Here is a 27,688-nt window from a genome sequence, read left to right as displayed (position 1 = left end):
CCCTCCCCGCCCCCCGCGCTGCCCGCCTCACCTGTGGATGATGTGGCGCCGCTGCAGGTAGTCCAGGGCCAGCGCCAGCTCGCACACGTAGAGCTTCACGGCCGCCTCCGAGAACTGGACGTTCTGCTGCAGGTGGTAGCGCAGGTCCCCGCCCAGCTGCAGGTCCACGACCATGAACATGTCCTCCTCGTCCTGGAAGGAGTACCTGGGGCGCGGGGGACACAGTGGTTAAGGATGGGGAGGGCCCCAGTGTCCGCTGTCCACATGGCCCGGTCCCTGGCCTCTGGCATTCTGACCACTACGAGGCTCCAAAGTATTACTTTGTTTTTAGCAGATCCCTGGATTCGACGTTTTTAGGACCTGCAGTAGCCAGTCTCCAAAGATGCGCCCCTCCCGCCGCCACGATTCCTCCAGTCCCCACACGTGCCGCTCCCACCCGCCGCCTCCTTCTGCAGCCCCTGACTGCGGCGACGCTGGCGCGCCCAAGGCCAGGCCGCAGAACTGCCCCTCGGAGCCCAGCCAGAGTCCGAGCGCCCGGGCATGGAAACCAGGGAAACGGAGGTGCTCTGGGCGACGGCCGCAGCCGCGCAGCCGTGACAGCCACGGGGTGTCCCACTGCCGCCCCTGCCGACCTCACGGGAGCCGGTGAACTGCCCAGCGGAGCCCAGTCACCGCACGGAACATGGATAACGGAATCGTCGCGTTTCAAGCCAGTAAGTTTTCTGTTGTTCGGAGGGCTGGATTCCCCCAGCCCTCTGAACAACAGAAAACTGACACAGTTTTGAAAATTGCATTTAGGCTTTTTAAGAACCGAAGGGCCAACATGTAGAATGGGGTTAAGCAGCTGTAAAGCAGAACCACGACGTCATAGATGGTGTCACCTCCCATAGAGAACCCTGGAACGTAAGACGGGCGTCATGAGATTTAATCACAGAATGACAACGTTGGCACAGAGCTCAGACCCGGGTCTCAGAGCTCCGAATATTAGACCTGGGTCAGCTGGGCCATCCTCCTCATGCATTCGATGAAAGGGGAAACTGAGGCCCAGAGGGGAGAAGGGACCCAGTGACTCAATGACAGGACGGGGACCAGAACCCGGATCTGGGGACTCTCACAGGGCACACTGCTGGGATGCTGCGGTGTTTCTTGACCTGGGCTTGCAGCCCGGGGAGGGGAACCTGCCGCTCGATTCGGTCACAGGAAAGGTGACAGCGCCACATGCATACGGGATGGGGGATTCTAGGGTACTTCATTTAGGATTTTTGCATCGAATGGTCCAAATGATACTCGCTCACATTTTCCTACGCACCCTGATCCTCTTGCCTGACTCAGTTCGGGCGTCGTGGTGATACTGGCCTCGCAGGAGGAAGTGGATTTTGTCTGTTCAAGAAGAGGTTACGAGAGGCGTCGCTTGCTTGTAGAGTCTGGTCTCACACGCCCTCCGTCCCCTACTTCCAACTCACCTGGGACCCTGTCCTCACAGCGATCCTGATGGAGCTCTGAGACGGGTCTTGCTCCCCCCGCCCCGGCCCCCGACAAAGGGATGAGCAAGGAAATGACCCGACATGTGGACAGCTGTCCCTCTGGCCCTGCGCATTTCATCAGGATGCCATGGATGCTCCCTGAGATCAGCGAGAAAAACCTGTTCCTCTAGGTTTGCCAGGCTAGAGACCAGGACTAGGAAGCTGGATCCTCTTGCCCCCAAATCGGACAAGACCCACCTGTGGAGTGAAGGTAAAGACAGGAAGCAGGGCTGAAAGCCAAACACAGAGACAGGCCCTGTTGGAGGGGTGGGTCCAGCTTGGGCAGAGTCACAGAGGCGAAGACTGTGCTTTGACTGAAGCTCCTGTCACTTGGAACTGAAAGCATCCTCTGATACATCTTTCCATGTATTTGCTAACGGAGAGAAGGGTTTAGATGCTCAAGAAATTACAGGAATCGGCTATGGTATGCCTCCTACAGATGCTCGATTTGTATTCTAACAGTCGACAGGTGATTGAAACATTGCATTGATAACCAGTGCATTCCGCACCCTCGATTCACAGCTAAACGGTCAGAGGGCATCTCACTCAATCAGAACTCTGGGGGAGCAACATGAATTTTCACGAGAGAAACTTGCAGACCGGAATGAATTCTAAAGAGGAAATTCGAAATGCAAAGAGGACAATAATTTGAGCAGCAACTCAGGGTCTGGCTTTTTCTTACTGCAGGTCCAAGTGTTGGCCCTGGGCCATGGACTCTACATTCCCAAAGGGACTCAGTGTCATCCGAGAGCAGAGGACGACCTTTCGTTTCTCTCTCTGAAGTTCTGCGCTATTCCACAGCTTTGTGCCATTGTTCCTTCTGCTTCCTTTCGGACCGGAATTACAATTATGTTCTCATGCTGCACATTGTCATGGAAATGACGAGAGTGAGTCCCAAATGAGAAACCTATGCCCCATCGCAGGAACGCTGACCTGCGGAGAAGTCTGGGTAATGAGGCTCACTTTGCAAGATCGAAAGTGGCCAGGAACTGGGAAGGCGTCCGCCTTGACCTGGACATTGGAAAAGGCCAGTCTGAAGAACTCAATGTCTGTCTGATAAATTTTAAGAAATTTACCAATTCCCTACTTTGTTCCAAAAAAGGATTAAAAATGACTTGTGAAATACATACAATATGACAAAATTAAGAATAAGTCAGCCATAGATCAGGTTAAAGAATAAAGAAAGAAATCAAGCAAATAGAAAGTACAAAGATAGCCCGATTCACGCCCAGAGGTCTGGCACCCTTTCCCGAAACAGGCCATAAATACGTCTCACCTTCCCAGTAATCAGAGCAGAGCGAGAAGCATGATCAGCCTCATGACTTAGGGTCAAAGTGGAAAAAAACCAATTGTTTAGGAAAAAACGATTATTCCTGATTATTAAGCCAAAGGGAATCCATCTCTCCCCCTGGGTTCTTATGGAGATGGCCATTTACATGGGGGACTCTGACCTATGTGACATGGCTCTAAAGAGAGGAGCAAGTTCAACAGGGATGGTTCTCTGTATGATGTTCTTTGAGGTGGACCGAGTTCGAAGTTCAATTCTGTGAAAGCGGGGCCTCATGGGGCCAAAGCAAAGCGGTCTGGGCATTGTGCTCACGAAGGAGCTTCTTAATGACAGGGCAACTTTAGAGAACACAGCAGGTGTCCTTGGGGGTCCTCACCAGTGTGACTCAGGCACACACCAGCGGCCACGCCGTAGGCCTCGACCACGCTCAGACCCTGAGCCAGAAGCTGGATTAGGTGGGATCACTGCCTAGTTCGCCTGAGTGTGGGATCACTATAAGGGGCTGGAGTTGATGCCACGTGCCATGACACAGACATAACCCATTGCTGCAGATACGTTTTCCGCCCCGTGCCATGGACCCCACATCCCCAAGGAGACTCGATGTCATCACGCTCTCACTGCTAGCTCCGCTCACGATGCCCCGTTCCCAGCACTTTGCTCTGGCCCCTCAGTCCCTTCTCGGTTTAGGGCAGTGATTCTCCACTTGGGGTGACTTTGCTGCTTGGAGACATTTGACACTATCTGAAGACACTTTGGGTTGTCAACTGGGAGGGGCGCTACTGGCACCTAGTGGGTAGAAGCCAGGGAGCCAGGATGCGAAACATCCCACAATGCACAGGACAGGCCCCCCCACAAAGGACTGCCAGGCCCCAGTGTCCGCGGGGCCGCGGACTGATGCTCCCTCTGTTAGAAACCTCCCCGAACCTTGGAGCAATGCCTTCTCCCCTTCTTGTGCCTCATGATAGAAATAGCTGGCACGGACGTGGTACCCGGCACGGACGTGGTGCCCGCCACACACCTGGCACTGCGCACCGTGCTCTGTGCATATTAACTTGTTTCTTTCTCCCAACAACGCCGAGGCAGGTGGTTCGTGCTGCCTTTAGCAGAGCTGGACACCGGGACTGAGGTTAAGGGCTCAGTCTCCCAGGTGACACGGCCAGGAAAGGGCGGAGCTGGGAGCGGAACCGAGACAGTCCCTCCCTCTCCAGCATCTAGAACTCGAGCGTGAGGCTCCGGCGGCGCGGTCGTCCCGTCTCGGGGGCCCCCTCACTCCTGGTCTCTTGTCCCCACCAGCCAGCGAACTCTGTGCGTTTCTGGCTTGTTCGGCATCGTCCCCCTGCGCTTTGCCAGAAGCATCGTTCACACTGAGGAATGAATGGGTCACGACCACCCGAAGCACACGTATCCCCGTGACACGTGAGTCCGCCGATCGCGCCCACCGCAGCAGGCTTGGGGGAGGGGAGGCCAGCGGGGAGGGAAAGCTCCGTGTCGGCTTTTGTTCTGTCATTGCTTACAGGAGACCCCTTTTCCTTTGGCCTCTGGGCACAAAGACCAGGATCTCCCACTAGCCCGAGAATGACGCCCCTGGCCTGTCCACAGCGCCCCCATTCCCGCCAGAGAGTGGAAGTCAGCTATCTGATGAGCAAGCGGGAAGGAGTTGCGATGGGCTCAGCGCGGCCCTTCCGAGGTCCTTCCGTGCTGCGGACCCGCCTGCAGACGGCGGCGCCCTGCTCTGTCATCCCGCTCGACTGGTTCCAAACTCAGGTACACAAGAGGGGTGCTCCTCAGACCCCCGGTCACCCCTCAACACTTATCCTGGGTAAGCGTGGGAGGCGGGCATCATCACCCTCACTTCTCCAGTGGAGGAGACCGAGGCCGAGAGAGGCTGACTCGCCCACGATCACGAGGTCAGGCGCCTTCCGCAGCAGCATGTCACGTCCTCTGCCACCCGCCTCGGGAGGCCTGCAGCTCAGGCCAGCCGCATCGAGCGTGCATGAAAACACACAGGAGCACACGTGACAGACGGGGCGGGAAAGTGGGAGGAACACTGAGTGACAACACCGCGCCCGACTCCCCCTCCGACTTCATCTCGCCCGGCCCCAGACACCTTCAGACCAAGACAGGAAAAAATGAAAATGTTCATGGATCAAAACACTAAATGTTCAGAGGGCAATACTCCCCTAGTTCATCTATGGATTCAATGCGATACCTATCAAAATGCCAGCTGCAATTTGTGCAGAAACTGCAAGCCGATACTAAAATTCATATGGAAATGCAAGAGATCCATAATAACCAAAACAATCTAGACAGAAGTAAAAGTAAAGGGACACACCCTTCCATGGTCAAAAGTGAGCTGCAATAACCCAGCTGCGTAAGGACAGACATACAGATCCATGGAACAGAACTGAGACCACGGAAATAAACCCTGACATTTATGATCAATTGACTCTGACCGGAAGGCTAAGACACTAAGGGAAAGAATAATCTTTTCAACAAACGATGCCGGAACAACTAAATATCCACGTGCAAAAGAATGAAGCTGAACCCTTATCTGTCATCATATACAAAATTAATTCAATTTTAATTTTTAATGTATTAATAGATCACAGACTTTCATATAAAGCTAAAACTTTAAAACTATTAGGAAAAAAATACGAGGGTGTAGATCTTTATGACCCGATCACTGGATTAGGTAATGATTTCTTGGATATGACACCAAAAGCACAAGTAACAAAAGAAAAAAAAAAACAAACAGATAAATAGGATGTCATCGAAATTAAAAAATTGTGTGCTTCAAAGGATACTATCAAAAGAGTGAAAACACAACCCACAGAATAGAAATTATTTGCAAATCATATCTCTTATAAGGGACATTTATTCAGAATAAAGAACTCTTATACCTCAACAATAAAAAGACAATCTAATTTAAAATTGGGCAAAAGATTTGAATAGATAGTTCTCCAAAGAAGATATACAAATGGCTGATAAGTACAAGGCGTGACGTTCAGCATCATTAGTAAGTACGGACATTTAATTCAAAATCACAATAAGGTGCCATTTCACACCCATTAGGATAGTTTAAAAGAACAAGATAATGGCACATGTCGACCAGAACTTGGAGAAGCTTCATCCATTGCTGCTGGGATACAAAATGGTGTCGCCACTGAAAAAACAGTTCAGCAGTTCCTCAGAATGTTAAACGAGGAGTGACCACGTGACCCGGCACTTCTACTCCTAAATATATACCCGAGAGAACTGAAAACATTTGTCCACACGCAAACTTGTCCAAAATTCGTTCACAGTAGCATTATCCATAATGGGCAAACAGTCGGAACAACCAAATGGCCATCGGAAGGACGGATCAACTAAATACGGGACATTACACAGTGGAAGATTATTCAGCCATAAAAAGGAGCAAAGCACTGATACCTGCTACGGCATGGGTGAACCCTGAGAGCACCATGCTACATGAAACAAATGAGTCACAAAAGGCCCGCACTGTATGATTCATTTTTGTGGAAGAGGTAAGCCCATAGAGACAAAGTAGATTAGTGGCTTCCGGGGGCAGGGAGTGTTCAGGGAATAAGGAGCCATGCCTGATAGGTATGAAATTTGTTTTAGGGGAGGTGACAAATTAGAACTCAAATTCGATCATGGTGACGGTCGTGCAACTCTGTGCCTATACCAAAAAACCATGGAACGAAGCCTTTGAAAAAGGTGAATTTTATGGCAGATGAATTCGTATCTCAATGAAACTGTTACCAAAAAAAGCAACATGAGCAACACTGTTGACTATACCACGATTTGCGTGAAAAGTGGAAGCATGATTTGTAAAAAGGGGATGATGATATATGTAGTATTGATATCCCTGGAGTGACATTCACGAGACCGGCAGGATCGCTAGACGGCCCAGTGTCTGGACACAGAAGAAGGGTTTTCACTATATACCCTTTGGACCTTTTGAATTATGGACCACATGAATGTACCTAGTCAAAAATAAAGACAAACTGAATTGAATTCATCCATTTAAACTGAAAGAAATGTGGGCAAGAGATGAACGGGTGCTCAAAAAAAAACAAAAACAAAAACAAAAAAAACAAACCACGGTGTGGGGAAGGATATACAAATCGCTAATAAATATATAAAAAATGTGTGGCCTTAGATATCAGAGAAATTAAAATTAAAATGAACATGTGATATCTCATCACACTCAACACAATGGCTAAAAGACGAAGAACGGACAATGTTAAGGATGTTGAAGATGCGGGCCGACCCTGACCCTCACGCACTGTTGATTAGAGTGTGAACTGGTCGAACACTCTGGGAAACTCTTTGGCAGCTCTCATTAAGCAGGATATGCATATGCTCAATGATCCAGCGATGTCGCTCCTTTGTATATACCCAACAAAAAGGTTCACGTATATTTACCAACATACATGCACAAAGATGCTCGGAGCAAGATTATTTATAAAAGCCAATAATGAGCGGTCTCATTCTTTATACACACATAAACACACACACACACACACACACACAATGGAACTAATGCCGCATGCAACAAAATGGCAGGATCTCACGGATAGATTAAGTGAAAGAGGCAAGAAAGAAATAACCACGCGAGTGCTTACATTTAAATTTCAACAGCCATACCTTACTTAATGAGGCATTGGATTAAAAAACATCTCTACTTTCCTTTTTAAAAACATACAGGGACAATTGAATATTTTTACTGTGATCATCCTTCCTCTAAATCCTTTCTTTTATTGCTACCTAGTCTTTTTTAGACCTGTGTTTTAGAATTAAATTTTATTTTTATTTTAATCTTGTTCAATTTGTTATAATTTAAAAATATTTCAGACAAAAAATATATAAAATTTATTACAGGTACCTGAGATTATTAAGTAACATAGCGTGTGTAGCCACTTCTCAACTTAAAAAATAGAATATCATCTGGGAAGATGGCTGCATAGGAAGCACCAGGAATCTGTCTCCCCACTTAGACAACAATTGCATGGTAGAATCTTTCTGATATGACCATTCTGGAACTCCGGAGTCTGTTGAAGGCTTGCAACTTCCGGGAGAAGTCTTGGATGGTAAATTGCAGTTAAGTTTGGTCAATTTCAGCTCTTAGCACAGTGGGGCTACCCATTCCTTTATTCATACCCATCTCCAACCCTCAGCTCCAGGGGAGTCAGCCGGGCATGTGTTCCAGGAGCAGCTCGTACACAGCTTGAAGAGACAGCTTGGGCCAAGAGGATTCTGTCCTCCAAATATTGGAGATCTGTGCTTTTGATCACAAAAATGCATACGAGGAGGTGGGTGCCCATTGTTGCTGCATCTCCCCCAATTTCTGCAAGCCCCTCTCCCTCTGGCTTAAGTGAGTTCAGGGGATTTAAAGAGCCAGTACTCATGTTTTTATTCCTCCTTCATTTTTCTTTTCTTCTTCTTTTGTGAGCCAGACATTAAATACTAAGGAATTTTAAAACCACATATATGGAGGAAATCAGGAAGTCATCATGCATGCACAGGGAAAGGCACTGGGTCGCGAAAATCCTGAGAAAGCCTTAAGCTAACACCTCAAGCTGACCGATCCGTGGCACAGCGACAGCCTACAACAACCAAAACAGAAAAAACAGCAAAAGTCAAAAACAGAACCTGGAGAGCAGGAAGCATTTCACTCCAGAGGTACCATCTTGTTAGAGTCAAATGCCTGGTTTTCAGCAGAAAACCACAAAGCATACAAAGAAACGAGAAAGTATACCCCATTCGATGGACAAAAAAGAAACCAACAGAAACCGTCTCTGTAAAAAGATTTGATGGCAGCTCTACTAGACGAAGACTTTAAAACAATGCTCTTAAAGATGCTCAAAGAACTAAAGGAAGATGTGGAGAAAGTACAGAAAATGATATATGAAAAAGTGGAAATATCAATAAAGAGATAGAAAACCTAAAAAGAAACCTAAAGGAAATTCTGGAGCTGAAAAGTACATTTCAGTTACGAAATAAAAAATTCAGAAGAATTCAAAAGTGGTTTTGAGCAAGCAAGAGAATCAGGAAACTTGAAGATAGGACAATGGAAATTATCGAATCCAAGTAACAGAAAGAAAAAATTGGAAAAAAGTAAGAGCATCAAGACCTATGGGATACAATCTAGTGAACCAACACACACATCATCGGAGTCCCAAAGAGAGAAAAGAGAGAGAAAGAAGCAGAAAAAATATTTGAAGATATAATGGCCGAAAGCTTCCCAAATACGATGAAACACATGAATATAAAAATCGAATAAGCTCAACACACTCCATTCGTGTGAATTAAAAGAGACCCACACTCAAACATATGATAATCAAACGGTCGAAGGTCAGAGACCAAGATAAAATCTTGAAAGCAGGAAGAGAGAGGTGACTTGTCACACACAGAGTCCTCAGTAAGATTATTAGCGACATCTCATCAGAATTTTGGAGGCCAGAAGCCAGGGGGCTGACATAGTCAAGGTGCTCAAAGGAAAAAGAACAGTCAATGAAGAATCCTATATCCAGCAAAAACACTCCTTCGAAAGTGAGGGAGAAAATGACTTCCCAAATAATCAAAAGCTGAGGGAGTTCATTACCACCTGCCCTGCCCTGCGAGAGAAGCTCAAGGGAGTCTTGCAAGATAAAATGAAGGGATACTAGACGGCAACTTGAAGCCACATGAAGAAATAAAGATCTCAATAAAGGCAAACACATGAGCCATCACGAAGCCTAGTATTGTCATAGCAACAGCTTGCACCCCGTTTTTTGTTTTCCACATGATTTAAGAGATTAAAAAAAATTTAAGCAACTGTTAGCCTAAAAGTATTATGGTAACTTTTGTTTATAACGCTACATTTTATTTTCTATATAATTTAGGAGACATATATTTTTTAAAAGTGTATTAGTTTATGCTTTGGACACACAATGTCTAAAGATGTAATTTTGGAACATGGACACCAGGAAGGAGGGCGATGGGAATGTAACAGAGCGGAGTCTGTTTACGTTATTGAAGTTAAACTGCTGTACATCCAAATCAGAGTTTTATAACTTTAGTACATTAACCGTATCCCCCACGGTCACCACAAAGAAAATAACCGCAGGGTATACACAAAAGGCAATGAGACAGGAAGTTAAAAGTTTCACTGCAGAATATTAACTAAACACAAAAGACAGTAACGAAGGAATCGAGGGACAAAAAGCTATATGGCACATATAAAACAAAGAGAAAAATGACAGAACGAAGGCCCTCCTCATCTGTCAGCCTTAAAGAGGAAGAAAATTCTGACACGTCCTGTAATGTGGATGGAACTTGAGGACATTATGCTAACTGAAATAAGCCAGTCACGACAAGACAAATACTGCGTAATTCCACTTATACAAGATACTTAGTCAAAATCACAGAGACAGAAACAAGCGTGGTGGTTGCTGGGGGCTGGAGAGGAAGGGGACTGGGGGGTCATCGCCTGATGGGCACCCGGCTTCAGAGCTGCAAGAGGAGGAAAGCTCTGGGGATGACGGTGGTGATGGCTGCACAATAACGTGAGTGTTCTGAACACCACTGGACCACACACTCAAAAATGGTTAAGACGCTAAACTTTACGTGTGTATTTTGCCACAATAAATAACCCCCCACAGAATCTGACCGATGGAACTAAGTCTTCACAGGCCTTTCCTCAGCTGCATCCTCCCCCAGCCCCTGCCCCAGACGGAACTACCATTAGGAAAATTTTGTGTTTATCTTTGTCTTCTTTTTTTAATGTAGATTTAATGTAATTGTACCTATACGTAAAATGCGTCGCTCGGTTTATCACTGGTGTTTTTATATTTTTTATACAGCAGCACTCCTCTGTACCAATATAAACAATTATATCCAAGCCCCAGTACTTGGGGTTTCAAATTCACACGTGAAATTTTTTTTTTTCCAGAGCCCATCAGTGGCTTCATCTTCTTTGCCGATGCTCAGGATGGTGGGTATGCGGTAGAGTGTCACATCGAGCATTAAAAATGGTCCGTGGGTCACTTACTTATTGATCCTTTGAACAACTGAATAATGAATATCCGCTGAGGGATGGGGTGAAACAACTCCCATTAATGTTCACATCCCAGTACCTGGCAGGTGAAAAGAGTTACCACCTGTTGCCAATGGAGACGCCTGCATCTGAGAGCATGCTCACAAGCAAGCAAAGAACCGCCTCGGCTTCTCAATGTCTGCTTTGCCTGATCCACTGGCACCCCACGAAAATGGCTACTGTCTGCTCGTAGAGTTCTAATGTTCTAAGGCAATTTGAAAAAGAACACATTGACTGGGTCAACGACGTGCATGGATTCTCTCTGCGGTCCGTGTCTACAACACGATCGCCCTACAAAGCGAAACTGAATGTGCTTGGTATATCCTATTTTTTTTTTAAATACAAAAACAAACAAACCTGTTGGCTTTTGAATGGCCACATTTGTTACAAAGATTTGGAGTCAGAGAGAACAAAATTAATGCAATCAAAGTTCATCCAGAGCATTCCGCAGCAGTTCCAACGTCTGGCACTCACACCGGTGGGAATGAGTCCAAATGCACGGCTACTAAACAAGTATTTATAGTGTCCTCCTATATGAGCCGATTTACAAGGAAGCTAGAAAACCCTATAGGCTTCTGTTCTCGCCATGAGGCAAGCTGGTGCTGCAGGAACACGCAAGAGCTGAGCATTCGCACAGAGCAGGGGTGGAGACTACATCCTACCGTTCACCAGCTGTGCGTCTCTGGGCAAGTCCTTCAAGGCTCCGAGTTGCATTTACCCTCTTTGTAATATGATTATTGTAAAGATAATAAAAAATCACAGGGTTGATATGAAATGCATATGAGAAGATGTGGAAGCAGTTTGAAAAACAGACACAATCAGTATTCTGTTAAAATAATAAATGAAAGAAAAAGAATCTGCCTGTGTTTTAAGTCCCTTGGTTTTCTTCTCAGCAAAGAAGCTGCCCCAGGACGCATAACAATCCTTTCATCGAATTCCTTCAAGATTCAACATCAGAGACTCTGGAAGCATCAAATTCTCTGTCTTTAAGTGGCAGTCCCCCGGGAAGGGCTCAGAGTGGAACCTTTGAGTAGCAAGGGCGGCATATTGAGAGCGGGCTCCTGGCTGCGTTCCCCAAAGTAAGATGTCCATTTTAACAAGTCCGTGTAATTTTTCAAAAGGCATCACAACTTGATAAAATGTCAAAAATGTCTTTGAAAATGTGGGCTGTGTTCTCACTTTGTTCTTAGAAGAGAAGCTCTGGGGCACCTCCAGGAGGTGACAGACGTGGCGTGCTGGGGCACCAAGGAGAGCTGGGGCAATCGCTGTCTAGCTGCAAAAGCGGTCCCGGTCCCGGTCTCGTTGAAAACCCTTCGTGAGGCTCTCCTTGACTTCTCAAGTGTGGGCCCTGCCTTTTCCTCCAGGCCCCTCTTTCGTATCTCCCCAGGGACCTGGGCCCCCGCTGTATTCAGTGGGAACTGCTCACGTGGTGCTTCTCCCCACAGGGGGCCCCCAGAACTTCTTCGACTCAGCCTTCAAGCCCTCTTCACACCTCCATCCATTCTTGCTGTGTTCCCCACTCTCCACCGGTGGCTGCAGAAATTGGTGAGGATATAATCACGGCAGACACGAAGACAACATCGGAGCTAAGGCGTGAAGGGTGGATGAGAGTTAGCATGCGAAGGATTCGTGGGGCTTCGGAGGGATGGTGCAGGGGTTAAACAATCCTGGAAGAGCATGCACCCCCTCCGAGAAGCCCTCCTCTATGCTCCTCCATGGGCTGGGTTACACAGCGCCCCAAACAGACCGCAGTAAGAAGGCATTTGCATCAAAATCGATTAGTGACAGTTTCAAGTCAAATGAAAACCACACACTCTTGAAATCATGACTGGAAAACAATTATCTACCATAAAATATGACCTGACAAGCTGGAACAGAATCGAATCGCTCTATCTCTGAGAAAATGAAAGAACATGAAGGAGAGAGAGCAGGTCACTAAGTTGGACCATCGTCACCATTTGACATCATACATTTGGTTTATTTGTTTTATCCGCATATTGTCTCCGCCCGGCCTCCCCATTAGGTCAGCTCCATGAGGGTAGGAGTCTTGCCAACAATCAATTGACCGTGTATTTGTGGGTCTATTTTCGGTTGGACTCTCTTCTGCTTCATTGACCCATTTGTCTATCTCCATGGCAATAAAACACTATTCTGATTACCGTATATTTATAATAAGTCTTGGAATCCAGTAGTATTAGTTTCGTAACCATGTTCTCAATTTTTAAAGTTATTTTCACTATTCCAAGAGCTTTCCACTTCCATGTATATTTTAGATCCAGTTTGTCGATTTCTTCCTAAAAACTTGCTGGGAGTTTGATGGAGGGTATGTTGGATCTCCAGATCCATTTGAGGAGAACTGAGCCCTCGGCAGTATTAAGTCTTCAGACCGATTAAGAAAGTATCTCTCTCCATTTTCTGACGTCTTCTTCCTCTCAGCAATGTCTTGTGGTATTCAATGTATAGGTCTTCTCCATGTTTATTCAGATTCAACTCTAAGTATTTCGTATTTTTGATGTTATTATATATGGTACTTTAAAAATTAAATTTCTAATGATTTATCACGAGCCCAGATGGTCCCCGACTTAGGATTTTTCAACTTTATGAGGGCGTAGAAGTGATACGCACTCAGTAGAAACTGTACTTTTAATTTTGATTTTTTTTTCCCTGGGCTAGTGATACATCATAGGACACTCTCTCATGGTGCTGGGCAGTGGCCTTGAACCTCACTCCCAGTCAGCCACGCAGTCACGAGAGTCAACAGCCAATACTTTACAGTGAACTGCGTTACTGGAGTTTTCTGGACACCGGGTTTTGTGTTTTCGCATCCATTCTGGGATGTCTACAAAACGCCCATCTGTGTCTCCTGCTTCTGGTGAGAAGGAGAAGAGGAAGTCAGTCACTCCTGAGGTGAAACTCAAGATAGTGGCCCCACTGTGGGCTCGCGTGAGTGTTCCGAGCACGTTTAAGGTGGGTGAGGCCAAGCTGTGAAGTTCAGTAGATTAAGGGTATTAAATGCATTTTCAACTTACAGTATTTTCAACTTAGGATGGGTTTATCGGGACATAACTCCATCATAAGTCGAGGAGCACCTGTACATAAAAAAACCAATTAATTTTATATATTAAGCTTGTCTGAAACCCGATAAGTTCAATGCTTATTTCTAGTATTTTCTTTGTAGATTCTATCCAATTTTCTATGTAAACAACATAATCATGCCATGTGCAGATAAAGGGCATTTTATCTGTTCTTTCCGATCGGAATGCTTCTTATTTCTTTTTCTTGCCTTATTGCACTGGCTGAAGCCTCCAGCATAATATTTAATGGACACGTCAAGAATGGATATTCTTGCTTTGCTTCAGAATTGAGGAGGAAAGCATTCAATTGTCCCCATTAAACACGACATCTGTAGGTTTCCTGTCGATGACCTTTATTGGGTGAGGAAGTTGCTTCTCCTCCAAGTCTGTTAACGGCTTTTGCCAGGGACAAATGCGGGACTTGGTCAGTACTGCTTCTGAACCTATGAAGATGATCCTATCTTTCTTCTTTTTTAAGTCTATTTATATAGTGAATTACAATGATTAGTTTTCAAATGTGAACCCAACCTTGAATTCCTGGGATAAATATCCCTTGGAAATGATGTATTTTCCTTTTTATAGACTGTTGGATTTGATTTTCTAAAACTTTTTCATCTATGACCCTGAGGGACAGGGGTCTACAGCTTTCTTTTTTTGTCATGTCTCTTTTTTTTTTTTTCCTGTTACTTTTTTGGCTTTGTTTGGTTTTTACATCGGGGTAATGGTGGACTCATAGAATAGACTGGGGGAGTATTTCCTGTATTGCTATGTTTTCGACCTCACTTTTCGAACACACAGAATACAGCTATAATAAATCGTCATGTCTCCCAATGCTTCATATATTTTTCCTGTTTTGATTCTTTCAGGCAGGAAGGAAATCTTGTCTCTTTACTCCATACTGACCGGAAGCAGAAGCCTTTAGCCTACTTTCTGATAGAGTCGACTTTCCAGAAGGAATGTTTATGGAATTACTAACTAACTGTGGGATGATCTAGGTGTCCGGAGCGTAGAGTGAGCAGGACAGAAAGCCTCCTGCACTCACGAAGCTTAGAGTCTAGTGGGGGATGACAGCCAACCAACGTGAAGCAAAAAGGAAATACATAATGAGGGAATTCCAGGTGGCCTGAGGCGAATGAGAGAGAGCGACAGGGACCGGAAGAAAAGCGAGAGGACCTCATAGGCTGTGGTCGGGGGACGCGTCTCTGAGCAGGAGGATGCGAAGCGACTGTTGAGGGAGCTGAGGGGGAGGCAGAGGGCTTAGGGAAGGGCCTTCCAGGCAGAGGGGTCCACAAGTACAAAGGCCTGCATGGAGAATGAGCTTAGCAGGTCGCAAAGCAGAGTGAGGGCCGAGAGGCTGGCATGGCGTGAGGGGCGGGGTGGGGCGGGACAGGCAGGGGCCAGGCCAGCCAGAACCTCGCACGTCAGGAGAGAGGTGTGGAATGGAGTGACAAAACCGTGTCCAAACACACAGAGAAACATCGGAGTGCGACTGTCTTTACATCCCGCCCTCTGGAGCGATAAATGACATCAGAGAAATTGACTCACCCTCCTTCGTGGCTACGGAGTGTGTTCAGCCCACAGGTTTTTGGCAATCGGGATGGATGGCTCCCAGCCACCCACTCTCCTGCACGGCGTCCCCGGAGACCTCCCAGCCGCACGCCTCCAGCCACTCCCGGAGCCCCAGCCACCCTCCCAGCTCTGTCCCCTAAAGGCACGTGGCAGAGCTGCAGGCTGCTGGGCAGCTGCCACTGCCCTTCCAGGGACAGCGGGGCTTAGGAATGGCCGAGGTTGTCAAGGGTCCCCTTTCCATGTCTTTAGAGCGGGCCGCCTTTCACAATGATAAGCGGAAGCATTCTTCCCCCACGCTCTGGGCTAACTGCTTCTCTCGCTCTGCTTTGGCCGCGAGACTGGATGAGACATCAAGAGGGCTGCACGAACAGAATCCGAGAATAAATCTGATGTCGGTCCCAGCTGCGCGACTTACTCACGATGTGCCCTTGGACGGGTCAGTGAATCTCCCGAGACGTCGTTTCCTTTCCTGAGGTTCGAGAGCATGCGCTCACCTTCCCACACTCTCCCCGGGGAGCTGTTCGCATCATATTCGTTACGGGGAGTCCGTCCGTACCCAAGGCACACACAGCCCTGCAGGTCACCGATCTGGCGTGAAGGTGAGACAGCTAGGAAAAACGGGATGGAGGCAGAGAAGGTAGCAAGGTCACGGTCTGTGATAAGTATCTTTGCCTTTTATTCAATCTGTAAATAACAAAGACTGAACCGAACTGAAGAGCCTGCTGACGGCATCACACCCGCTGGCCCGCATGGCAGACGCCGGAGAGTTCTTTCCCATTTATTGCCATTGCTCACGGGGAATCTTTCGGATCTTCCTCGCTCCCAGTTTCAACAAGACGATCGAAAATGTGGTTGGCTCTTGTGCAGACGATATATATTTAAAAGTATATGATCGAAGTTTCATGGAAAAAGATGCTGGAGGTTGAAAAGGCATCGTAAGCTATGTTAGAGTTAACCAAGAATGTTCACACTTTTCCTCTTGTCTGGCTTTGCAAAGTCAGTATGACTCCCGGTATGTCGACGAGACGCTGAACCTGGTGAGGTCAAAGGGGAATTGCGGACAGTCACACAGATGGCAGGAAGGGACTGTCATTCCAAACTCGGGGCTCCTTTAAGCGACCCATGCTAGGAGAGAGCTGTGACAGAGATAAAACACTGGACTGACACGAGCCCAAATGATTTTGATTCAGACGACTGCCAACTTTCACGTTCGCTCTGTGGTTCTTGGTGATTACAACAAAGTTCTTTATCTAATTTCTTCGCCTTTTCCCAGAGTTCACCCCGCCTCTCAACTGGGTCCCATCTGTGAATTTAATTAGCCAGCTGCGTCCTCCTCTTCCAGATCACTAATTAAGATCTTCTATGAAACCAGACCTAACCCTTTACCCCAGCCATCTCCTAGAGATAACCCTGAAGATAACAATTTATTTTAACCCCACATGATATGCTCAGTTTGCAAGGAGAGTTTTATAACTGTACTATCTCAAAAAGTTAATTTTGTCAGGGACAGATTGTTCGCCAGCTCTGAGTATGTTTTGTCACAATCCAAACAGAACGAATTGCCTCAAATGTTTGTTATTAACATTAAGTAATTAGAAAAATTATTAACAAAATTCACTGTAGCATCTTTGGTTTACATCCCTAACCTACTTAACGCATATGTATTGTCAGGAGCCTATACATGTATCAGCCGACTGAAAATCACCATCCACCTACCCTTTTCATGCAGTTATACAAGACTGAGAAAGGTACTTTGAAGAACTAAATCAAAGTAAGGGGAAATGTTTATATACAAAGATACTCATCATTTTATATATTACCAAATACTGGATCCAATCCTATTATCTAACCATAAAAGAATGGGTAAGTACATGTTGGTACATCCGTATTATGGAACATTATACTGCTATGAAAACCAACACTATTTAATTACAGGGAAGACACTTGGGATATAATATCAAGGGGAAACAAAGGACAAAAACGCAAAATCTACAATAGTCACATTATATAAAAATAGATCGATATGGACAAAGACCGAAATGATCTGGAGAAACGAAGAAGAACCGATTTGGGGTCACAAGATTGTGGAAAGGTTGTGTGCATGTTCAATTTTAAGGTAATATACATGCAACAAATAAAACTAAGACTTCCCTAACTCGAAACATGTCAGAAGCATCTCGATGTGCATGGTGTGATTCGAGATGTTTGCACTAGTATGTGCCAATACCTGCCCATAACCCTTGAACCCCACCATTTCGATCAGCTCTGCGGGGCTTCCGATCATAGTATCTGCATCCTGTACCCAGGAACATTGCTCTGGCCCTACAGAAGGCCACGTGGGCAGCAGGTTCAAAGACCCAAAGAATTACCACTTTTTGAGGCATAGCGTTCAATTGCTCTTAGGAGCCAGACAAACAGCCATGTGTTCTCAGTTCCCAGGTATCATAATTCTGAGACGGATGATATGCGCCGTTTCCCAGATGCTAATAAAAGACCAAAGAAAGTCACTGGAGAAAAGTTATTCTAATATTTAAGACTGGAACAACTGGTCATCTCTATGGGATTAAAAAAATATCAATCACTACCTCATACCATACACAGAAGATAATTTGAGATACATAATAGATCTATGAGTTGAATATATATTTTTTTTTTTTGGAAAAAAACACCAAAGGCCCTCTTTATGATTGGGGGTAAGTAAAAATTCTTACACAGGGGATACGATCTTGTCATCAGCTGGGACTCCTGCTCAGCGAGAGTTAAAACCAAGTCTGAGACACTCTCTGACGGTATCTACTATGAAGCACTCGAGCTCGTTTTGATGCGCATGGACCCTCCCCCAGTGGGGCGCCCCTCTTCCTTCACCGCCCGATCGAGCACGATTCACACCAACAAACATCTTCTGAACCCCGGCTGGTGCTGGCGCAACCTTTAGGAGCTCACAGTCTGGTGGAAAGGGAGCCCCACAAACCAGTTCATAAAGTGCTAAGCCAGCGACAAGAGGCTGCCGGCTCTTTGGGGCGGGTGGGGAATGGTCACAGGACTCTTCGGGAGGAGCTGAGTCTTCGCAAGGGTGTAACTCAACGGCTTTATTCGGGTATTATTAGAGGAATAGAGGTTTATTGTAAAAAAAAAAAACAAAAACAAACAAAACAAAAAACAAAAAAAAAGAGAGAGAGAGAAAGTCGAAATCACTGAGTATTAAGTGGATATCGACCTTGAACTTGTCCTCCGGCGATAAGCTCTGTGATCACTGTGGTTACAGACCTCCCATGCAAAGTGCTCTCTGTTTCGTGTGAAAGTCGGATCATATTACACACGCTGTTTTAGAGGCTTTTAAAAAATAACCATGTATTGCTGCTGCCTCTTCATATCTGTATGAGTCCACGGGGCCATTTTTAGTGGCCGTGTAGAGTTCCACCGGAAGCCGTGCCCTGCGCTTAACCAGCCTTCTCCTGGGTCATTCACAATTATTTAGTTTATGATCGCTCACAACTATTCCAAGTGTTTAAGCGGGTCTTTCTCAGAGAAGGAGGCGCTTCCGTGAAGATATGAAAGGGAGAGGAAGAGAGGGCTGTGGACATGAAGGTGTGGAGAAGGCATCGGGCAGGTGGGGGACGCGAGCCATTCAGCGAGGCTGGAGCATGGGGTGTGTGTGTGGAGAGAGAGAGAGAGAGAGAGAGGAATGTCATTGAAACATAAAGGACCTTAACGGCCAGTCTAAGGATTTGCACCTGACCCCGTTAAACCACAGGGAGCGAACCAAAAGCCCGAGTCGGTGGAGTCGCGCCAGCAGATTTGTGCTGTAAAAGGTCACCTTTCCTTCCTGAGCGTTTTGTGACACACAAGAAATAAGTTTTTCTTTTTCTTCCTGATAATAAGGTCTAACTCTACAGCCACGCTAATCAAGACAGCACAGTATTGGCAGAAGGGTAGAAATATAAATCAATGAAACAAAATTAAACTCCCCAAAATAGATCCGCAAATATGCTCAACTGATTTTTGAAAAAGGTCAAAAGCATTTCAGTGGAGCTTTTTCGACAACTAGTGCTAGAACAACTGGATATTCAGAGACGAGGGGAAAAAGGACCGAAATCAAAACCTTACGCCTTATACAAAGCTTAACGGGAAACAGATCATGGATGTCAATGTACAACTGTCAAATTGACAAAAAAAAATGATGGAGAAAATCTTCAGGATCAAGGGCTTGGTGAAAAGTTCCTAGACTTGACATCAAAAGCGTGATCCAAAAAGTCGATAAAATGGACTTCGCTGAAATTAATGACTTGTTCTACGAAAGTTTCTACGAAGAGGATGAAAAGACACTACACATTTGCAAATTCCGCATTCGACAAAGACCAAGTATCTAGACTAGATTTAAAAACAGGGAAACACGAACCCAATTAGAAAATGAGCGAGAGACAGGAGTGGCCGCTTCGCTGAGGAGGAGACACACAGACGGCAGAGTGGCCCGTGAGAAGTCGTTCGCCATCATGAGCCGCGAAGGAGACGCCCTCCGAAACCGACGATAAATCGCGACATCTATCAGAACGGCTGGAATAAACAATGGTGGCAAAACCAAGTGCTGGACAGGATGCGGAGAAACCGGATCATTCATCCATTGCCGGCGGGATTGAAATGGAACGGCAGCTCCCTGAAACCATTCGCCGCACAGGTGACCCCTGAAATGACCCCCCATGCAGTCAAAAATCCGCATACGATTTCGACTCCTCCAAGACTTAACCACCGTACAGTTGCCCTTGGTATCCACAGGGGACTGGTTTCAGGACTCCTGCAGACCAAAATCCACGGGTCCCGTACATAAAATGCTGTCGAATCATGCATACAGTCGGCCCCATGCATGCAGTCGGCCCTCCGTATCCGCGGATACCCGGCCAGTATTTATGATCCGAGGCTGGCGTTGAAAGCTTTCATTCCAGCAGACGGTCACCCTGTTGAGACTGGGTGTGCACATCTTGGTCTTCACATTGGCTGTGATTCCAATGGCGGTTTAGTTTTCAGGGTGGGCTTGCTTCATCCGATGCTGTGGGGGCTCTTTCTTGCCCTCTCTGGTGCTGCCTGTGGGGACAGAAGGGGCTTCCCCAGGCCGAAGCGGGATATCTCTTAGTGTGGAGGGGAGTCTCGGGCCCACAGGTACAAAGACAGTTACTGGGCCAGGCCACGTGCAGTGGCCTCTCCTCCAGGGCTGCGTGTCACCTCTGCAGGGAGGCTGCGCACGTCCTCGGCTCACTGATCGTTACTGGGGTTTCTGACGGATGACCCATCCCTCTTGCCAGTTCTGCTGAGATCACCATTTGTCTCTGGTTAGACCCCGTTTTGCCTAGAAATGCACTGGGCCCGCCTGTCTGCCTTCCGCTTCCAGGTCGGAGGTCAGGAGACAGAGTCCGGGTCACCGTGTCCTGCTGGACGGGGAGTGTAAGACGCTGCCCACGTGTTGGGGTTCCAGTCCTGGTCCCTAAACCACTCTTCCTTCTTCTCGCCACTCTTCGGTGACCTCCTTCGGTCGTGGCGTGTCATCCCACGGATTGGTAGTTGTACTTGGCAGGGAGGAACAGGAAGACACGCGTCTGTGCCATCTCATCCTGACCAAAAGTCTTGACTTCGACACTTTTACATACGTGTTGTTTTCTGGCGTACTGATGTCCAGCCACAGACGTGTTCCAGAATGCTCACGGCGGCGCCATCTGTAATAGCCCAAGTCTGGAAACGCCCAAAGGCGTTTATAGTAGAATTATCGTGGCGTGTCCCCTCAGTGGGACACCGGAATGGACAGACTACGAGGAAGACAGCGACGGTGTGTGCCTCTTCCCAACGTGATGTCAAACGAAGCGGCCGGAGACCGAAAAGCACCGCTTTGTGACTGCATCTCACAAAGCGCACCCAGGTGGAGGTGACCTGCGCTGGGAAGGCAGGCGGATGATGACTCCAGGGAAGGACCGTGACTGTCAGGCCTAAGACGGGCCCCCACGGTGCCGGCCACATTCTGTCATGGTCTGGGTGCTGGTTACACAAATGCATCAATTAATCAAGCCGTACGTTTATAATAGATGCACTTTTTCTCTCTATGTATATTATGTTTTCCTAAAAAGGCTTTAACAAATTATGTGTTTGCTGGGAATTACAGATTTTAAGACACGAACTATATCATAAATCTCCCAGCTGGCATCGAGTGGGCAAAGAAGCTCTTGCTCAGAAATCAGCCGCCCGGGAGCTGTTACGAGCTCCGTGAAGCTCCTCGGTCTCCGTTCCCTCGTGTGTAAATCTCTCGTCAACTGAAGCAAACTTCCTGGGAGCCTGGTCTGTGCCAGGTACTGCGCTGCATGTGCAACGCCCGTCCCTGACACTTCTCTGCAAAAAAGACACAGTCGATCCTCATTATTCACAGGGGTGACGACCTTGAACCCTGTGAACAGTGGGTGAGCGAATAATGAGCCATCGCTCCTACTGGGTGGGTCCCCTGAGCCTCTGTCATGACGTGTCACCAAGCAGTCGACGCATAACCGTGCGTAACGCGTTTCTAGGTAGACGCCTCGCGTGAGGCGGGTCGCTGGCTCGCTCTCGCCGCACTGGGACTCACGCCTGGGTGGAGCTTAGCAAACGCACGTGTTTTCTGCGTCGGGCGCATCACAGCCTTCTCGTGATCGGACGCAGGACGGCACACGCGCACCAGGCTCAGGGACGGTTCACAACAGCCGCGGGATCAGCGAAAGGCATAAAAGTGCGAAAGACGTGGCTGCGTAAAGGACGCCGTTCACACTCAGAACCCAAACCGGGCGGCGCACCCAACCGCGGCCGGGACCCAGTTCCCTCGCGGCTCTCTGCACGGCCATGACGGGCCACGGATGCGCCCTATCGATCTTGGGATTTCGAGAACATTTTCGCGAGCAGCACATGTGCAAATACGGGATCCACGAATAACGAGGATGGGCTGTATGCTTTTCCTTCCCAGGTGCAGAAACCGAGGCTCAAAGCGGTGAGGTCATCATCTGGGAGGCGGGGAGCACGTTCTTTCCATCAAACACGCTTGGTTCACCACCTTCACCCAGAATTTCTCTCTCCCTTCCTGAGCTCCGTAACTCCCAGGGCAGAGGCACTGCCCTTCCCCGCTCTGAGAGCCACGAGCCACGATGAGGATGCGCTCGGCTCACATTCACTGAGCACTGAGCACTGCACGGTGCTGGGTGCTGGGTGCTGGGTGCTGGGTGCTGGGCTAAGTGCTCTGTGAGCACCGAGTCATCTAATTTTCACAACCAGCTTGGTAAGTCAGTTCTGTAAAAATCACCGCTATAAACGTGCACAGAGAGGGTAAATGACGTGGCCACTGTCACCGGGCTGGTTTGAGGGGAGGATCCAAGATCCAACTGCAGCAGCCCAAACTCTCAGCAGGTGTACCCCACACACACAGCCCTAGTACCGAACCCCAACCTCCACTGCACGCACAGCATGCCGTGTGCAAATCACCTATTCGCTTCTCTGTTTTCCTCCAAAAGACCCCGAGCTCCTGACAGACATCAACCTCGTCTCCCTCCTCTCACTGAGCCCACCACCGGGCCCCGATGCCGACACACAGCAGGTGGTCAGCACGTGACCGGCCGATAAATAAATGAAGGCGGGAACCAATGCACCTCAGTCTTCTGGGTGCCCAGCACAGAGCCTGGGACAGAGTGGGCGCTCGGTAATCGTTTGCTCGACGAGAAAACAATCAACCTTTCCCACGAGCGGCATCATCTTTCAGGAAGGGAGAGCGGACCCTGAGGTCTCCGACTGTTCCTGCCCACAGCCCCGAGCAGGCTGTGGAGCCAGTCCTTCCTCTGAGCTGCAACCGGACACATCCTGGCTCCGAGAGAGTCCAGTTCATTAGACCTGTGTCTGCCAACAGAGAGAGTGGACAGACACGGGAGGAAATTGTCAGCAGCGAAGAGGAGGGAAGGCGGGAGGGGGAGGGGACGGAATCGGCAGTTTGTCAGAGGCAGGAAAACGGGGAGCCATGCCTCTCGCTAAATGACCGCATGGGCTAATGGTACAGGCACCCGTAACGGCTGGCGGCTGCTCGTTTACGTCAGATGATTACATTTGCGGTTCTGAATTGCGTTGAACACGTCTGCTGCTAACGCTGTCCAGATCGTTGGCTGTCGGCAATTCCCCGGTGCTTTTTCTCCCCGTGAAATGCAGATCTGCTACGAAGGCCTTCGTTTTATCCAGATAAGGATGGCGATGTTCTTACCTTATAGAGGTAAGAACAAGAGTAACGAGAGCTGCCGTTCGGAGTGTCCACTGCGTTTCAGAAGCCGTCCTAAGTGCCGAAGTTTGAACTTGATAAAATTGGGCTTCGTGACTAGGTTTCTTTAGTGCTGTGCGATTTTAGGCTAGTTACTTAACCTCTCTGATCTTCATTTTCGTCCTGTGTAAAAATGCATACTTTGCATAACTATTGTGAAGGTTGACAATGGCTTCCCCTCCCCTCCAGCTGATACACGCCATTCTTCTAAGGTACAAATTCAGATGCGTGTTTTTTTCCATGTTCGTGGACTTCTGGGGGCTCTCTGCGGCCTGCGGGACAAGTTGCAAGCCTCATAAAGTGACGCGTGAAGTCTTCATGTGCAGGCCGCAGTGACGGGGGCTCTGATTCACCACCCGAACCCCCTTACAGGATCGAAGCCTCATCCCCCAGCTGCTGGGAGAGATGATGGCAGACAGCCCCCCACCACTGACCACCGTGAGGGTGTGAAAGCCTGGCCCTATCACGCTGGCTCGGGATAACTGTGAAGAGCGGACCAGCTTCAGAACGGCCGCGGGGTCAGGCGTCCGTCCGCCCCTTCCCCAGCGCTGATCCCCAGGGCGCTGCCTGATCGGGCGCTCCCTAGAACCCCTGCTTGCTCATTTCTACCTCAGTCTGCGTCCCAAGAAGCCAATTTGCAACATGGGCTACGTCTCTATATTGGTGTCCCCACTCCCGTCCGCCGTGCCAAATGTCTCTCCTTCCCAAACATGCCGTTCCCCTTCCCAGCTCCCTGCTATTACTCATGCTTCTCCCCCTTTCCAGAAGGCTCCCCCCTCCAGAATGTGGCGGCTTTGAGAACTACTCCTCCAGCAGGCTCAGACAGAAGGGCGCCTCCTCCGAGAAGCCCCTCCGGACTGTGCAGGTGGAGACACGCTCTGGGCTCTGCGAGGCCTGTTTGTGCCTCTGCGCGGTGCTGATCTCGCCGTACGGTAACCGCCTGGTCAGCCACCTGCTTCCCACCTTCCGGCCTCACTGCCATCCCCTCCGCACCCAGCCGGGGTCTGGCACGTGGCGGGAGCACAGCAAATTTCTGGTTAGTGTGTGAAAACCCTGCCATGCCCAGGGCTGGGCACCCAGTGGGCATGTGGTGTGGGTGTTGCTGATTTGCACTGTTGGGAAAACTTGGGCATTTGGAAGGTCCCTCCACTGTTCGCCCGACGTAGCCTTGCAGAAAACCCGGTGCTCGGTGGCACCCCCAATTCCGCCCCTTCTGCTCCGTGTGGGAACCACCGGGGGCAGCCGTCTCTGCCACTCGAGTGTCGCTTCCTGCAGGAGGGGTTTCGGTGTCCTAAAAGCTTCAATACTGTGAACTCGTTCGATTTTTCCATAATGACACGAAACATACTAAATATGGATGGGAAAACAGAGGCCCAGAGGCCTCAGGTAACCTGGCCGAGACCCACGGCTGGCGGGTGCTGGGACCAGGGTCAGAATTCCAGCAGGTGGATGCCGGAGCCGGGGCTGTGGACCGTGATCCTGGCCCTGTGGCTCTGTGGATAGCCACTCGGAGAACAGGTATCTCCTGAGCACCTACTGTGTGCCACGCATGGTTCTAGGTGCCAAGAACGCTCCAGGGAAGTTCCGAGGATGGTGTGGGGTCAAGGCGGGCACAATCCCCACCCTCGCGGGGCGCACCGCCTCGCCGAAGCAGACGAGAAACACGATTACACGGGCCACCCCGAGGAGAAGCTCGGGGAGCGGGGAGCACACCTCAGAGCGACCAACCCATTGGGAGTTCAGGTAACACGCAAGGCTGCAGGGGCCCGGTGAGAGTCGCCCAGGCAGGGGACAGGCCGTGTGACCTGGGCCGCCGGGCAGAGAGGCAGAGGAAGAGCACTCGGACAGAGCAGGTGAAGCACGAACTTGGCGAAGCGTTCAGAGAACAGGGTGCTCCGTCTGCGCAAAGGACACAGCTGGGGGGCTGGGGGGAAGGAGGGCCGGGCGGCCAAGCGCCCGTGTGGGTCTGCCCTGCCCCGGCCCACACTCCCCCTGCTCCATGCCCAAGCTCAGTCGCTCTGTCAATGACTTCCTGTCTGTGACAGAACTTTCTGTCGATTAAATTTCACAAGTCTGGGATGACGGTTTCTGACCGAGAAGACATGAAGTTTGGGAGTGGAACCATCTGGAAATTCCGTGTGTGGTCCAGGGACTGTGCTGTCCTCTCTCCGGGTCCAGCGGCCGGAGAGGCCTCCGGAGACCCAGCCTCAGCACCAGAGCCCAAGTTCTACCATCTTCCTTTTCCAATCTCAGAGCGATAAACAACCAGAGTAACCGCTTCCATGCAACACAGTGCGGGCGCCCGCGGCACCCTCACGCCTACCCCGTACCCTGCAGGGAACGCTCCTGCCAACGGTACCCTGTGAGGTGTAAACTACCCAAGAGGCGTGAGCGCCTGCGTTCACCGTGGACAGAGTCCGCATAGCAGCTTCGTTCACGACAGCCCCAGACGGTCAGACACCCTCCCCATCAGCAGAATGATGAAACAAACCACAGTACATTCACGCCGCGGCGCAGTACACAGCGTGAAAGAAATGCTTCTGACATACAACACCATCGATGGACTTCAAAGACATTATATAAAGTGAAAGGAGCCAAAGATAAAAGAACATTATTCCAATGTTCCATTCACATAAAGTAAAAAACAAGGCCACACAAACACGCAGCATTAGAGATGGGAACAGTAACCTCTTACTGAAATCTTCTGGGATGGGGACGGTACGCCATCCCTTAATTTGGGTGGTTGTCACTAAGGCACATTCATAGGGGAAAATGGGTCGAGCTGTACAGTTCAGATGGATGCACTTCGCTTTATGCACATGATACCTTAACTTAAAAATAAATTTAAAAATACATGAGGTGAGTATTAATCAACAGGAGAAAATCAGATGGCTTTGGTGACCTCAAAATAATACAAGACCTGTGCCGATGCTCGCTATTAATACTGTCCTTTACCACAGCGGAGTGTGTCACCTCACACCTGTCAGAATGGCTGTCATCAAAAAATCAAAAAACAGTCAGTGCTGGTGAGGATGTGGGGGCCTCGTGCGCCTTTGGGGACTGCAAATTGGTGCAGCCACTACGGAAACACCGCGTGTTGTGTCCCCAGAGCCACATATCACCTTTCTGAGGCTCATTCGCTTCCCACACGCATTTCCTTCCCTCAGCCCAGATTTGTCATCTGAACATTCCTCAGAAGGCTTCAGAGTTTTAAAACATCGGCAAGTTCTTCACTGCCCGCCAATTGAACCCAGCGGGGCTGCAGACCTCGCGGAAGGAGCTGGGCTCTTCCAGATGAATCTCCCGACTGTGAAAACTCTTCCCAAAGACGTATGAAAGGAAGCAGGACATTAATAACTAACAGCTGCAGATGTTTTCCTTGTTCGCACAGCATTTTCACATTTGATTCCCCCTGAGATGCTCCCAACAGTTCCCCCGCGCAGCCTGGAGCAGGTGGCCCGCCCCTGGCAGGGTGGCAGGGAGCTGGCGTGACAGCCCGGCTGGCCAACGAGAAGATCCCCTCCCCGTGGTTGCAGAAAGTGGCTCAGGGATGCGCACGTGACCAAGCCCGGCCAGAGAACACATTTCTGGGGGTGGGAGAATTTAGCCTTCATTCCAGCTTGGCCTCCCTGCAGCTCCTGGAGGTTCTAGATGACCCCGTTTCTTCTTCCTGCTTGTGTAGTTCACTCCTACAAACCAAGTTCATCGGAGAGCCTCCCCACGGTCAGTCACAGGATGCTGGCAGAGCTGCTCTGGCAAACTGTTCAACAGCATCTTTCCAGCCAGGACGTGAGCACCGCTCCCGTGGTGCCGTGTGACCCAGGAACTCCGCTCCCCGCTGTATGCCCCACAGAA

The 27,688-nt window shown here is 48.8% G+C and overlaps 1 protein-coding gene across 1 annotated transcript in view; it reads right to left on the bottom strand.

The window, feature by feature from the left end:
* Window positions 1-27,688, bottom strand: part of STK32B (serine/threonine kinase 32B) — a 196,772-nt gene that overhangs the window by 72,619 nt on the left and 96,465 nt on the right. Inside the window, exon 4 of the mRNA XM_039838219.1 lies at window positions 32-205. Coding sequence (XP_039694153.1) covers window positions 32-205 — 174 coding nt within the window. The remainder of the gene's footprint in view (window positions 1-31; window positions 206-27,688) is intronic.

This window comes from Pteropus medius, unplaced genomic scaffold (genome assembly GCF_902729225.1).
Source record: "Pteropus medius unplaced genomic scaffold, Ma_sr-lr_union100, whole genome shotgun sequence".
Classification (NCBI taxonomy): Eukaryota; Metazoa; Chordata; class Mammalia; order Chiroptera; family Pteropodidae; genus Pteropus; species Pteropus medius.
This window is presented reverse-complemented; position numbering and strand designations above follow the sequence as displayed.